Genomic DNA, 15,406 nt, shown 5'->3' on the forward strand with positions numbered 1-15,406 from the left:
AAGAGTGACTACCTTCATCTTTTTCAATAAATTCATAAAAATTTTGGATGCATATGTCTATTCTAACCAGCACTGAGAAATTGTTCCACTCACAATAAATATGAAAAACTCACAGTACAATTCCCAAAGCTGGTTTATTTTTATTTCTCATTAAAACATGTATTTTATAACAATTTAAGAAGTGCTGCAAGCCATTTGAACAGACTATAAATTACTGACCAGAAACGCAAAACACAAGTGAGCCTGACCTGTATATGCCTTCTTCAGTAAGGTACTCTGTGTCCCTTTTATAGAGGTTCTTCTCCAGAAAATTTCACTGTGGAAGACCTTTACTAATCAAAGAACAACAAATACTCTATATTGCTAAACATTTACATATATATATAAACAATTGTACCCATTTTAGAAGTATTGTCCCTAAAGGCAATTCTCTGTTCTTCAATAAAATTTTGATTTGCTTTTAAAATTTCTTTTATTTTTTACTTTGTAGATTGGGGAATTCAGGAATTGTGTATCTGTAAATTCATCCCCTCGCCTTAATTTTCTGTAAAGAAAAGAAATAAAAGACATCAGGTATGAATATCATCAAGCACCTATGCAACTATAGTAATGTAATCATAATAATTAAAATGGTAAATAGTATTAATGAAAGCTTGATACACTAAAGAAATTAAATTTGTGGAAAATAAGTATTTCTGAAAAAGCATAGCTAACTACTGCTTTCTAAAATAATGCTAGAAATATTAGTCTTTTTATGTGACCTCTATCATATTAGGATGTGATATTCCTATAAAATAAAATTCAAAACTTATTTAAACCAAACACTTAACAGCACCCATTCAAGGACAGTGTAAATCTAACTCAAATATAAATTGGAGACAATCATCTAAAATGTTGACTGACATCAACATTTTTTTCCGTTATTAGTTACTGTTTCTCAGAAATACATAACCTTATCATTTTGGGGTAAAAGAGTGGCACTGTGTAAATATATAATACTACAGCATTTTAGCATATAAGCAAATTAGTAAAATAGAAGTGGGACTCTAATCCCTTTCCAATTTATTTTACAAGTTATCTGGAATAAATATGTCTGAATTGCCAGTTGTAAAGTGAAGACTTTTTACTTTTAGCTCCTACTTTTCTTTAGTCTCACTGCTTCAATTGTTAACTTACTCACAAAAGTAAAAAATATTTTGAGGTTGTATGAGAACAGTGTTCAATTTTTTTTACAGTTTGTGCATTTATCTTCTTGTCTTGCCACAGTATTGCCAGACCAAAAGGCTTTTTATAGCTTTGTCATCAAGTAAGTTGCTATAATCCTTTCACTCTCAACATTGTTCCAGGGAAGCCTTTCTACTGTTTTTATCTCATGAATACACATCCTTCTAACACATAACACAGTGGAACTGTTCCTTAAATTAATACTATGCTTTAAAAAAATCCAAACCAAACAAAAAAACCTCAACAACTTTCTGGCAAAAACTCGCAGAATATTTTCAGAAATGATGAACCTAAAGCTCTGTTTACATTTAGATCTAATCATTTAAGGCCAAATATATAAGTTTTCTTAATGGAAGTTTGGGTTTCAAATCCTCTTTTAAATTTTAGAAGTTATTTTACAATTTATGTCTTGTCTTTTAATAGCCTATAAAATCCTGTGCCACTAAATTTACTAAGAATACTATGAGGCAAATTAGTTATAAAATAATATATCCAATATAACTATCAAATTAATAAATCTTAAATGTTTTTTTGTATTACATACAGCTAGTTAAAACAAAACTATTGAATTTTATTAGTACATAAATTTCCTTCCCATTTGACAGGATTACAAGGACATTATTATGGTATAATTTACCTTTAAATATAACACTGATAATTATTCATCTCTAAAGGGGTTTATATCATGATAAACATTAAGATTCACTATTATTCTCTATTAGTCCAAACTATATTTTAGAATTTGAATACTGTTCTTGTCTTACTTTGCCACTTGGGCATTCTGCCACACTAACTGGAGAAGCTTCATATCAACACTGAAGTATCTTTGAGATACTTCAGTATCTCAAAAAAGAGATTTGTGATAGTTAACTGTTTATTCAGGGCTTTAATAACCAATCTTTACTGGGGGTAATTGTGTACGCAAAAGACAAGGACAAAAGCCCCAATTTCTGTGTACCTACCTGTTTAGACTGGGTTCCTTGTAGCAAATAGTGGGTCTGCTTCGTCTCAGTGGTGCTGCTGAGTCTTCTAAAATTTGGGGGGATTTAGGGACAGAAGTGTGAAGTTGTATACTAGTATTTGTCAGATCTTGGAAAGCTCTTCTTCCTATAAATGCAGTAGTTTATATGCTTCATTTAAATTATTTCCTGCATCCTTATGTAAACTTCAATTAATAATTGTTTTTAACATGTGTTTCTTAATTCAGGTACATTGGTTACTGCTCCTACACTAAAGATACTCAACACAAAATGGGACTGATGATCAAAGAAAATGCTACTAGAACAGCTTTCATTCTGTACAAACTTGGAGCTGTTTGAGGTCTGCCTTGGCTCATGGGACATTTCAGAGCAGTCCTGTGACTGCTCAGGACTCCCTTATTGCATTTACAAAAGTATCACAGCGCACAGCTCCTTGCCTTGAACACACGGGGAGGGCACATGTATAATCTGAAGAGTCAAGCTGTACAAGAGTTTTTTTAGTTCTGCATTTTCTAGCTTTATGCCTTCTTTTTGGGCCTATGTGTAAAAAAATGAGCACAGCACTCTTTCAAGATCTGGATTTGGATGCAGGATGAAAACTTAACTATCTTTTGAACTATGCTTAAATAGATGAAGATCAAGTAACTATCTTGTTTTTTATGCCAGCAATGTTTGATACTGCTGGTCACAAGGGCTTACTAATTTACCATTAAATTACTAAAAGTATGGGATCCTTTCTCCACCTTCCAAAGGAGGAACTGAAGATGAGAAGATGCAACTGCAAATCACAAAGACTGATACCTCACACAAGGGTCTCATCCTGCTGGCATTCCTATTCTGTGCTCAGGCAAAACAGATTTTTTTAGCCATTGTGTCCTAGCATCCAAATGAAGCCAAGGCAGTATTAGCTTAATAGTTTTGAATTCAAACTATTTATTTGAGCTAGGATATTGTCTAGGTGTTGGGGCTTTCTCAGACTATGAAATAAACAGGAACTTGTTGAGAACAAGTTTACAAAATAGGTCTCTAATGCTAAGAAATTTCAAAGCTATGTTCTAAAGTATATTTAAACTCTTGTATAGATATGTTAGTTATATATTCAATCAACTCCATTACATTGCGTTATAATAATTACATTTATGATATAAGAATTTAAACCTATCTTCCAGACTACATTGAAGTTTTATTATGTTCTTAATGTATCTTTAAAAAAGAGACTGTCACATCAAAGTTGGCATATGGGCAGGTTATAGAAAAAACTGCTCAACATACTTATTTGACATATCAGAATCCCTGTTGAGTTGCAATGTTTCTAAAGAAATAAAAATGAAATCTTTAAGTCCAGCTATATTTTCCATTTAAGAAGAGAACAGCGTAGTCCTGTCTTGTTTCTCTTGGAGAAAAGCTATTTTATCTGTCAATCCCCAATTTTTTTCAATGTAATGGAATTCTTCATGAAAGAAATACATGTTTTAACTAAAATTACTTCTCAAGAATGTAGACAACTTACATCTGCCCTACTAAGTATCATCTTGGGATATATTGAAAAGTAACAAAGATATTAGTCACCAAAACTGATAAAGATATTGTGACTGATACATGATATAGAAGATTTTGGTGATTTTACTTCTTACCTTTTTCCACTCCTTTTTTATCCGCTCTAAACAAGGAATGAGAGGACAGAATTAAGAGAAGACATGTTACCACTATTTCACGCACTACCTAATTCAAAATGCCTTGCTTTTTCTAGCCCACACACTTACCATGACAAGGTGCCAGAGTATTTTTGTTACTCTGTTTAGAAATATGATCCATATTTTGTTCTTCTTTTTCAGCATCCAGTGTTTCATTATGATCATTTTGCCCATGGATTTCAGGGCTTTTCAGTATAGAGAAATTGATGGAAGCATTGTGGTTATCAAGAGCTGGGAGCTCCCCATCGGAAAAGCCCTCCTGGGAACAGCTATCTGCCTTAAATGGTATATTCTTACACCATTCAACTTCAATCATGGGCTTCAACTTACTCACAAAGGAATTCATTTCATGCGGGACTTCCTGGTCATCCAAAATATTCTGACCCCCCTGATCACTATGCCTGAAATAACTTTTCCTTTTTTCTTGTCTGGTCTCAGTAATATCAGAACTAAACCTCTGTTTCTGTTTTACATGCTTATCAGGAAAATTACTTATACGGAAGGTTTCATTTGCCAGCGCTGAGGAATCTACCTTCTTTAACCCGCTAGCATCATTATCAACCTGTTTTTCAGCTTGTGATGTATTCAGAGCTACACCATTCTGAGTAACTAAAACTACTTGCATTGGCTGAGTTACAGTTACTTTCTTTCCAGCCCTTCCAGCAACCAATGAATTCTTATTTTTTAATTCCTCATTTTTACAAACTGAGAACCTTGTAAGATTTTCCTTTGGTATTGCATATGCTTTCTGGCTGGCCTTTGACAATGCACGCTTCAATCTGCCTGGTGAATGCTGGCTGCTCTTTTGGTCTATTTTCTGACTAACTTTATGAGGGCTGTCATTTTCAGTTTCTCTACCTTGTCTGTAACTACTTTTTTTGTTGTTTTTCCTCTTTATAATATTTTTTTGGTCTTGTTTTCTCTTGCTGCTGTCACATTGGTTTATCTCTGTTGGAGATTTTTTTGAAATATATTGTCCGTACTGGCCATTTTCCTCTCTACAGGATTTTGCTATGTTTGCTTTGGAAAGGTTTTGAGAAGTTTTCCTCTTTACTGTCAGTTTGTTATCTTTCTCATTTGTATTCAGAAAGCCCTTCTGTAAAGGCAGTTCATCAGAAATGTTATCTTGGAATGGTAAATTTTCAGCACAATAAACTTCTGGTGGGATCTTGTTAACAGATGATCTTGAGTCTCTTTTTTGTACTCTACTTTCCATTTCTCCAGACATTTCTGAGAAAATTCCTTTATTTGTCTCTTGTTTTCTTGGACTCATTACATTAATCTGGTATGTCCTCCTGGCGTCCTTAGCTTTACTTGTTCTACTCTGTTGCTCCACAGAATTTTGTGTAGGCAGCTGTTCTGTCTGACTTTGGGATAGCTGAGCTGGTGAATCAGTAGTTTCTAAAGTTTCATTATTGTCAGCCCTAGAGCACCTTTCTTCTACTTGGACATTTGAATGGACTTCAGTCTTGCTTTTAATTTTTTCTTTATCCTTAGAATATTTTACTTTTCTGAAATTTGGTAATTTGTCAGAATTAGCACTATTAATTTTACTTTGGCGCGATTTATAATTGCCTTTTGCTGTAACTGTGAGTAGTTCACTTGCATCACTGGCAGTCAACTCCATGTCAGCATCATAAACAGTTTCATCAGGCTTCATTTTGTCAATAAAAAGCAGCTTGTTAAAATCTGTCTTACTTTCACTGTTAAATTTAAGAGGTGAAGGCATAATGTAAGACAAGTCACTTGAACCTCCCTGCAAATTCCTATCATTGGTGTTGCTGCTACTGTTGATATCATCATGAGGCAGATTCAATGACCTATATTTTTTATCAAAATCCTTTAGATAAGATTGAGTTTTTGACTTACAAAGTACTGCATTTTTCTTTCTTTTAGTCACATTTTCATAGGATGGCAATGAACTGCCATGATATTGTTCTGTAGGCTCCTCAGATGGTTCTAAGGATTGTGTATTTTTTCCATGAGTCAGGAAGGCATTATTGCGACTTAATTCTGCACACCCTTGATTTTCTGCAAAGAGAAAAATTTCAGCAGCTTGGGGAAAATAATAGAGTGTAGTTATCTGCCTAAAATTACTGAAGGCTGAACCAGAAGTATGGAAAATTGAGTTTTTATTTTTTTTTAGAGGAATACACACATTCTGTGGTTGGTCCTTAAAAATTTAGCAAACTGAAGCTAATTTCATAATTTACTGAAGTTGGACTTTTGAAATTGGACATAAATAAAACTCTATTGTTCTATAACTACTTCAGCTGTTATTTGGTTATCTTAGCTATGTTAATTTCAATGAATATTATTCTATAAATGATTGTCAGGACACCTATACTTATGGATAAGCATTTTTTTTCACTAGTTTATTACAGTTTAGGAATCTTACTATACCTTCTGTATTGCACTTACAGTACAGAATTATTAAGTACTAATTCTCAGAGAGCTTGAAAAATAAATCACACAGAAATACATCATACCTTTCAAAAATCTATTCTTGTCAACCATTGGTTCTGTTTCAACTAACTTTTGTTTATTTGTACCAGAAGGCAAGAGTGATGCAAAGTTGACTTGATCTGAATGCATTTCCTCTGTCAAATTAGTGGTATGCTTGTGAGAATTTGATGCTCCACCCAGAGAAGAGCTACCTTGCTGCTTTGCATTAGCTGTTGCAATGAAAGGAAGCTTTGCTGGTAATTCTACAGATCTGAAAATGGAAAATTTTACTATGAAGATTTTTATTCCTTTTTTTTTCATGACATTCAATTGTTTAAAATGTTCCCTTAATAATGTATAATAGCAGAAAACAAGAACTGCAGTATGATATCGGGTTCTGTCTTGGGGCAAATGTATTTTTGATGATAGAGAATCCTGCTTTCGGCTGGTGAGATCACATGAAACAAGCAGCGAGTTACTCAACCAAGTTGTGTCTACCACCCTCTCTCTAAATTCTGAGTTGCAAACAGGTAATTCTGGATTAAACAGGAAACGGTTTCTCATTAAAACCTCAAAATTACCTAGGACAATGTACAAAGATTAGCTGTAAGAGAAAGCCACAGACACCAACCACCTTCAGCATTTAATAAACCACCTACCGATCTGACTGATGTGTGCTCCTGAACTCATCACCAGTAGGGCTGCTTGGGCCAGCTGACAGAGGAAAGGAACTCTGGAGAAGCTTTCAAAAGAAGAACAGCAGGGAAATACAAATAGTTGAATATTCTCTTACGTTTTAAGTATTGGAAATAACCATACAGAAAAAAAAAACCCACAAAAATGAATAGGAAAAAAATACATGCACTGATGGAAGACACATGATATTCAAACACGTGAAATAATTTTAAAGCAAAATATTTTGTTACAAATTCATCAAAATACATAACTTACTTTTATCCCAAAAGAATGTACAGACTTTCTAAATGTAGCTAAACTCATGCAAACTGCATTGTACATATAGAAGCACAGAGCAACACTAAGCAAGTTGAGAACAGACAGTATTTTCCTTTTTTTTAATAATTAATTGTATTTTTTCCAAGACACTAAGGACTAACATGGACTGTGTTTTCTGGTTAAGTTTCCAGATGTAAGATATTTACTGCAGCACTAAGCAAAAAGATTGCTCACTACATACTGAAGTGCTAAGCTTTCTTTTTTAACCACAGTTCTCCTTTCAGGCTAACTATATTTGACTTTTAGATACTTTGGAAACCATATTAAATCCTGAATTTCCAGTACAGTAAAATTCAATCTATTTTACTATGCTGGTTTAATCTCAAATTTTAAGGAATTAGGGTAAGTGTTTTACAACACAAATAGTATTTTAACATTGCACTCAATTTGATGCTTTGAAAATCTTACCCTGGAAAATGAGTTCAATATGGTAAAGTTGAAAAAACATCTTACCTCAGAAGGACTGCTTATTTCTATTGCAGTTAAGAGGCTCTCATTCAAAAATGCATTTATTCCAAGAAGAGTTTTATTCTGCATATAATAGAAAAAATATATTTTAAGTGGCTTCTGATGTAAGAAAAAACAAGATATAAAAGGTGGATCTATGCTGCAATTTATTTTTTTTAGACTTAATTAAGCACAAACTCATCTCAGTACCTATATAAAGGTGAACCTGGGACTAAAATAGCTATAGCTATACACACAGACAAAATAATAAAAAAAAAGCTATGAAAGAAAAATCAAATGTAAATACTATGCTGTCAGGTGATGTAACTTCACCAATTTGAGACACATATTTTAACCTACCATTTTAAGAAGTAATATTAATTTAAAAAAAAAGATAAAAGCTTAGCTTAGCTGTTCTAAGTTTAAATTATACAATTTGCAGCATACCAAACAGGTTAGCTTTTGACGAAGTGAGATATTATGAAGCTGGAGTTTTTCTACTTCCTTCTGAAGAAAAATCTTCTCATTCTTTAGCTTGCGAGAATTTTCTTTTTCAACACTCAAAGCCACAGCTAATGCTTTGTTATTTTGTTGTAAAGATATTTTAAATATAGATGAGTTATCTAAGGGAGAAAAAATAATATTATTTTCAACAGCTTAAATTCCAGGACCTCTCTGTGTGAATTATCACTATATGACGTTTTTACCTGTAGTTTTTGGTGCAACAACAGCAAAGCCTAACACTTTCCAATATAAAACTGTTTATGTGGCTGACATTATGATGACTACTCTGTTTAAAGTTTATTTCATGGATAGACTCTGCTCTATCTGGGCTTTTAAAAATAAGGTTATTTTAAGAAGAAAACATTAAAAAAATTATAGTTTCACAGACATAAAAATATTTTAAAATTTTTTTAAAAATTACAAATTAAAATGTTCAAACATTCTCATAATAAATGTGAGCTTTGACAACATAAAGCAAAAAGCTTTATATTCAAAATATATATTCCCACTCCCCTAATGAAAACCTATCTCTCTGTTACAGAATGGTTTTAATAGGCAGAATTTCAGCTCATCGTGTTAAATACAATTACTATTTCTTTTGAAGTCATACATTCTAAGTACAGTATACAGCTTCAGTTTTATTTTAATAGGACTTACTTAATAATTTCGTTTTGATTTTAGAAGCTAAAGAAGCATTCCATTTTGCAGCTTGTAATGCTCCTCCATTCCTCTTCTTCATCCATCCTCTAGCAGCATTTGAGGTGAACACAGCAGATGACGATTTAGCAGTTGCGCCTCGATCCATCCTCGGAATGAATCTGTACACCATCAAGGGGAACATCCAAATAAATAAATGATCTTTTGGCACTTCTCAAAATTGAGTTTATTATGTCTTATGAGGATTTTTGTATCTAAAGTTGAAAGAATTGCTTCAGTCTTTACCTTTGTTCAGCTCATTAAAACAGATTAATGAATTAATCAACACAGTGAGACATAAACAGAGAGGCAAAACACTTCACTAGTAAACCATGAAACCTGAAAAGATCATAGATTTTTCAGCTTGTCTATTCCCTCACATAAAGCATCCGAGTTTACACACAAAAGGGAGAAACCCCAAGGTTCTACTACTATACAGTACGGTCAGACCAGCTTGAGCTTTGTCACGACAGATTTAAAACCGACGCAGTTAAATAAACCGCATTACAAACGGTTCAAAGTTAACCCGAAAGAGGGGGGGGGGGGGGGGGGGGGGGGGGGGGGGGGGGGGGGGGGGGGGGAGGGGGGAGAGATTGAGATGCAGGGACCAGCCGGCCAGCAAAGGTCCGGGAGGGCGGGGGCGAGGCCCTGCCCGCCCTCGGAGCCTTCAGAGCCCTCGGAGCCTTCGGAACCCTCTGAACCCTGAGACTTCTCAGAGCCCCTGGAACTCCCGGAGCCCTCGGAGCCCTGATTCCTCTCAGAGCCCCTGGAACTCCCGGAGCCCTCGGAGCCCTGAGACCTCTCAGAGCCCCTGGAACTCTGGGAGCCCCGGGAGCCCTCAGAGCCAACGGCCGCGCGCGCGGCGGGGCGGGTGGGCCGGGCGCGCGGGGGCCGCGCCTCGAGCGCAGGCCGGGCCCGACGGGGCGAGCGGGACAGCGGGAGCGGAGAGCGCCCGGCGCTGGAGCGGTCACGGAGGTGCGGGATGTCCCAACCTGAAATAGTTCTACCGCTGCTCTAACATTCGGTCAGGGGCGTTTCGGAAGTGGGGTATGCTGAGGTCATTCACCGCTAACCCACGGCTCCGGCTCTCTAGTGACACCTGTGTGTTTTAAAAAGGAGTTGGGTGTCCCAGCTACGTATCTTTGAAAAGCATTTTCAGTGCCGTGAGAAGCAAAAGTTTACTCTTTAGAATTTTTAAAAGTTTAATAACGGGCAAAAAGGGACAAATTTCTAGCGCTGGGGTGTTTCGGCGATCGGCCAGAAAAGACATCCTTAGCTAAAACAATGTTCTCGATATACTGTTACATTACAGGGGTACATACATTTAATGAGTTCTATATATTTTTCAAACGTTCTTGTGAGTTTAGATGTTCCAGGGATTTTCTTGCTTGGTTTTTACCTTTCACTTGTCTGCATGCCATCCTGTTGATTAGATCAATATATTTCATTTCTTCTCGTGGTTCCATCCTGTTTTTACACTCCCTGATGACGAGGAATCAATAAATTTTTTTTTTTGGTGTTCTGTTTTTTGTCACCATCATCTTGTCTTTCAGATAAGATAGTCCACAAATGCAGGGAATCACCTAATTATTTAACACCATTCTCTGAGTTAAAGGAAAAAAGCATTTTAACATCACATAGTGTTTATTTTAATATTATGCTATGGTCTAAGATATATTTATCACACTACTGTTTATATAAGCTATACAGTACATACAGAAATTGACAGATTATACTATACCAAAGGCAGTTAAGAGTAAATATAAATTGTACCATATCAAAATCTTTGTGATTAATAATAATATGCTAAAGCCAATACATAAAAGTGAAAACAAATACTGTATTGTCATTTGTAACAATACCATTTATAACATACAATTAAAATTTTAAAAATAGATATTAAGGATATGAAGGCTTAGCATCAATCTCAGTGCACTGTGAGGAAGGGAGTGGAATACTTCCAGACACTCCACTTAGCTGTCAGAGATTTTTAGGAAGCATTTGAGGTGTTTGGGGTTCAGTTCAAAGATTTGCTTTAGGCTTAAGGGAGAAAAACATATAATTCCTTCTTAGTGACAAGTTAAATTTCTTTCTGGCTGATTTTGAGCTATTAGTAATCCATGGAATAAAAATGTATAAACAGGCATCAGGAAGACAGGCAGTTAGGAAGACAACAGTGATAAATTTACACTCTAGACGATTACATACTGCCTGCATACCTAAAGACTTGGAAGGGCAGGAAGTCTCTGACAACAGAATTTGAGCAAGCTCAGTTTTAATGTGGTTCAGGTAATACTAGGACTGTGAATTGCATGGAAGTACTTTAGTCTAATTAAATGCTTTTCCCTAAAATCTCTTCGAAGTCCAAAAGCCCTTTAATACCCTCTTCACGTACATTCTCTTTTACTGGCTGTGTGTGCCCAGTTCTGCCATTAGCTCAGGTGGACATTAATTGCTAAATTTGATCCAGGAACTGGTAATTTTAGAGTAGGCAGGGATAATGTTTTATTTGAAGATTTACAGAGATGCAGAAGGTTGAAATAAAAAAAAGTGCATCAGTTTCTTTAATGCAGTAATTGTCAAAAAAAACTTACCTTGCTGTGTGCCAACATTACAATATTGTATAAAGTAAGTCAAAGGAATCACACATGAAATAGGAGTAGCATTATATAAAAATGGATCTTTATGAACTTGCTATTTTCATAATCTCCTCTAAACAGCATCTGGAGAGTCCCTTGCTTCTTTTATTGTTGAATATTTATTACTTTTATTATTGAATGATGTATGACAGAGTTTCTCAGTGTGGCCCTGAAGCTGCAAAACCCTATGCAAAACCCTTAAAACAGCTTTGATCCAGCACACATCATATACCTTTCGTACATTTTCTCTTACAAGGAAACTTGGAAGTGACTGTAGCCACTATAAAAATCTGGCCAAATAAAAGAGCAAATAACCTTACATAACTTTAAAAATAGAAAACTAATCAAATAAAACTTGCCTCTTTCTCCTTTCCACAAGGCAGTGTTTTTCTTCCAGTTCCAACAATGAGTTTTCATTTCCTCCAATTCCACAACAGTCTCAACTCTTCAAGAGGCAATCACCAGTTTGCTTCCATTTAGTGTTTATGTCACTACTGTGGGCAGTAAATTTAAAATAAAATGTGAAATATTGCATTTCCACCCATGGTCATACTTTCCTTTACACTTCACTGAGGAACTCCCACACTGTATTTTACTTCACATGTAAAAATCCCCAGTTAATTGCCAGCTACTCAAAGTAGGGAAGAACTTAAAGCACTGCCAAGTTTCACAGCCTATATATCTTAAATGTATATTAAGGGCAGAATTACGGGTTACAGTCACTTGGGATCCTATGACTGGTCTTTAAACTGAATAGAAATGAAAGGTAGTGAGGGAAAGACACACAGACTCTTGTGAAAGCTCTAACCATGTGGGAACTGATTTTGTACCTTACTAGATATGTACATATTCATGTCTGAGAAGAATCTTGGTTGAAGAATTAATCCTGTAGTGCCTAATACAGTGTGAGCTATGACTAAAGCACTTCTGGTGGGTAGCTTATGTAGAGCAGCTTCTCTTTTTCTGGATTTTCTGGTGTCCAACAAGACCTGAGCTCATGATACAGCTTTTCCTGAAATTATAGTATTAATAACTTGCCTTCTTTTAATCACACCACTTCTTGCACAAGCTTAATGAAAAATCCATTTCTTAATGCCTCTTCCTCCCCATCAAACTTGACTGAAATTAGTAAAGAAAAACACAAATATACAGAGGATGAGTTTGTAAGCCTGGCTTCATTGGGAAGCTAGTAAACACCAAGACAAAAACATCCCTGTGCTCATTTCCCAAAACATGCAGCTCAAAAGGCACTTTGCCTGTGGCACACTTCTATGCCAAGTACATGCTGTACTTGCCTGAATGGTAATGATAATTCTCATGGTTAAATCTGAGGTCCAAAACCTATTGTGCTGTTTGTTTGTATATATGTGTGTGTATATTGACTGAAACTGTGTATATTGTTCTGGTCTCACAGTGCAGAGATACAGGAACATTGTTTAGACTTTTGAGGCAAAACCAAGCCAGCTTAAAGGTGAAAATAAGCATGGAAAGCTGCAGCTTCATTAAGTGAATATTTTAGAGTAAGAAAGACCAAAGACTATACTTACACTATAATATTTGACAACAATGGCCACATTAAAGTTGCAATTGCTATGTGTGAACTATTCCCAGTGAGTAAGGGAAAACATATCAAGATGCAGTTAAAATAGATATTATTATTCCACAAAAGCAATCTATTATACTTATTTTTGCTTGTTTTACAGTAAAACCAACATCCTTGGATTAACAGCCTGTATTGCATTCAGTGACATGTAACTTGTGTTAATTCATTAGCTATTAAGCATCAGAAACGTGGCTTCTGGGTACACTCTTGGTCAAGAGCTGTTCAGGGAGCACAGGAGAGCCTTGGTGCTTGGCATGCCATTCTCTCTCTTTGCTGCAATTGGAGCATGATTAGATGCCAAGAAAAATGAAAAAAAAAAAAAGAAATTAAAAAAGAGTTTAATGCTGTAAACTTTTGCACACAACTCCTAGTTACTTGGCAGTTGTATCCACAAGGATAGTTTCTTACTTTATGTTATGGCAAAAAACCAAACTTTGTGAGCAAATAAAGGAGAACTAAGTGGGAACTAGACATAATGTTGTAATTTTTAAAATTTTTTTAAATTTTTTTTTAGAAAATGCAGCTGCATTTTAGAAATATTTTTCAAGTATATATAATTTGTGTAGTGAGGCTGAGACAAAAGTGTAACATGAACGTATTTTCTTTACCTTTCTGTTGTTTATTGCATGCATTTTGATGACCACACAACTCTATGTCAGACATAAGGAATTTAACTGGACACTTTCTGAATGTCAGTTTAAAATGCCTGTATGGGGGTGAGGCATCTTGCCTGCATTACTGAATCACAGAATCATCAAGGTTGGAAGATGTATAAAATCATCAAGGTTGGAAGATGTATAAAATGACAATATAATATTGGCTTTCGCATTTATGTACTAGCTTTTACATGTTGTTATTGATCATAAGTATTTGGATATGGTACAATTTGTAACTCCTTTTAGCTGTGTATAACACAATCTATTAGTTTTGCACCATGTAGATTATAGAAATAGTCATGTGATGAATATATCTATGTATGCACCATATAGCTTGTAGAAACAGTGGTGTGATGATGTTTATATCCCAGGCCTTAGCAAAACACCAAATGTTAAAATGCTCCTGTGTAACTAAGGGAATGGTGTAAGGTGATTATGTTGTTTCCCCCATATCCAACCAACCTTTCCAAGTGATAACAGTGACACAAACCAGAGCAAGGGAGAAGGATTTGTTAACTCCTTATCAGGGAGTGTGAAACAACAGGATGGAAACACAAGAAGAAATAAAATATATTGACCTAACCCACAGGATGTCCTGCAGATAAAGCAGTGTAAAAACCAAACAAGAGTTCCTGAAATATCAAAAAGCTCACAAAAACGTTTGAATAAAGTGTGAAACACGTGAATATGCATGTACCTCAGTAACGTAACAGTATCTAGAAAACACTGTCTCAATCTACCCGTGTGTTCTTTGGCCAATAGCCAGAAACACCAGCACTGGACATTGTCCCTTTTATTCCCTTATTAAACTTCTAAAAATTCTAGAGAGTGAACTTTGTTTTTCACAGACAAGACCTTCAAGATCATCTGCCATCAACCCAGCAGCACTATGTCAGGAGTCAGCTCAAGCTGCTCTCATATTGAAACCTGCCCTGCAGAGAAGGACTTGGGGGAGCTGGTGGAGGAGAGGCTGGACATGACCCAGCAATGTGCAATTTCAGCCCAGAAAGCCAAACATGTCCCAGGCTGCATCCAAACCCCCGTGGGCAGCAGGGCAAGGCAGGAGATTCTGCCCCTCTGCTCTGAGACCCCACCTGGAACCCTGCACACAGCTCTGGGGGCCCCAGCACAGGAGGGACAGGGACCTGGTGGAGTGACTGCAGAGGAGGCCACCAAGAGATTAGAGAAATGGAGAACCTCTCCTTTGAGGGAAGGCTGAGAGAGTTGGTTTGTTCAGTCTGGAAAAGAGAAGGCTCCAGAATTACCTAATTGTAGCCTTCCAGTACCTTAGAGAAACTTACAGGAAAGATGAGCAAGAGTATTTACGTGAGCATCTAGTGCCCAGACAAGAGGAAACAAGTTCATATTAAAAGAGAACCTGTTTATATTAGCTGTTACGAAAAAAAAAAGTTCTGAGGGTGGTGAGGCACTGGAACAGGTTGCCCAGAGAAGCTGTGGATGCCCCATCCATGTTCAAGGTGGGGGCTGTTTGGAAGTAGATGAT

At 36.0% G+C, this 15,406-nt stretch overlaps 1 protein-coding gene across 1 annotated transcript; it reads right to left on the bottom strand.

Annotated features, from left to right (window-relative positions):
* Window positions 1–429: 429 nt before the first annotated feature.
* Window positions 430–9,390, bottom strand: SGO2 (shugoshin 2). The gene is made up of 9 exons (XM_088059044.1): window positions 9,251–9,390; window positions 8,966–9,126; window positions 8,252–8,427; window positions 7,811–7,888; window positions 7,003–7,085; window positions 6,388–6,614; window positions 3,968–5,929; window positions 2,187–2,331; window positions 430–544 (listed from the first exon to the last, which is right to left on the bottom strand). Exons 2-9 carry the CDS (start codon window positions 9,111–9,113, stop codon window positions 439–441), a joined length of 2,925 nt encoding a protein of 974 aa, XP_087915170.1. The 5' UTR covers window positions 9,114–9,126; window positions 9,251–9,390; the 3' UTR covers window positions 430–438.
* Window positions 9,391–15,406: the final 6,016 nt, after the last annotated feature.

Source organism: Pseudopodoces humilis, chromosome 8 (genome assembly GCF_049639895.1).
Source record: "Pseudopodoces humilis isolate 2021_Gansu_Grassland_sample_001 chromosome 8, ASM4963989v1, whole genome shotgun sequence".
NCBI classification, from domain to species: domain Eukaryota; kingdom Metazoa; phylum Chordata; class Aves; order Passeriformes; family Paridae; genus Pseudopodoces; species Pseudopodoces humilis.

Coding starts and splice junctions, on each gene's coding strand:
- SGO2 (XM_088059044.1), bottom strand. CDS start 9,113: ATGGATCGAGGCGCAACTGCTAAATCGTCATCTGCTGTGTTCACCTCA. Junction 8,428..8,965: donor AATCAAAACGAAATTATTAA/GTAAGTCCTATT, acceptor TTTCTCCCTTAG/ATAACTCATCTATATTTAAA. Junction 6,615..7,002: donor AGCACACATCAGTCAGATCG/GTAGGTGGTTTA, acceptor TTCCATTTTCAG/ATCTGTAGAATTACCAGCAA.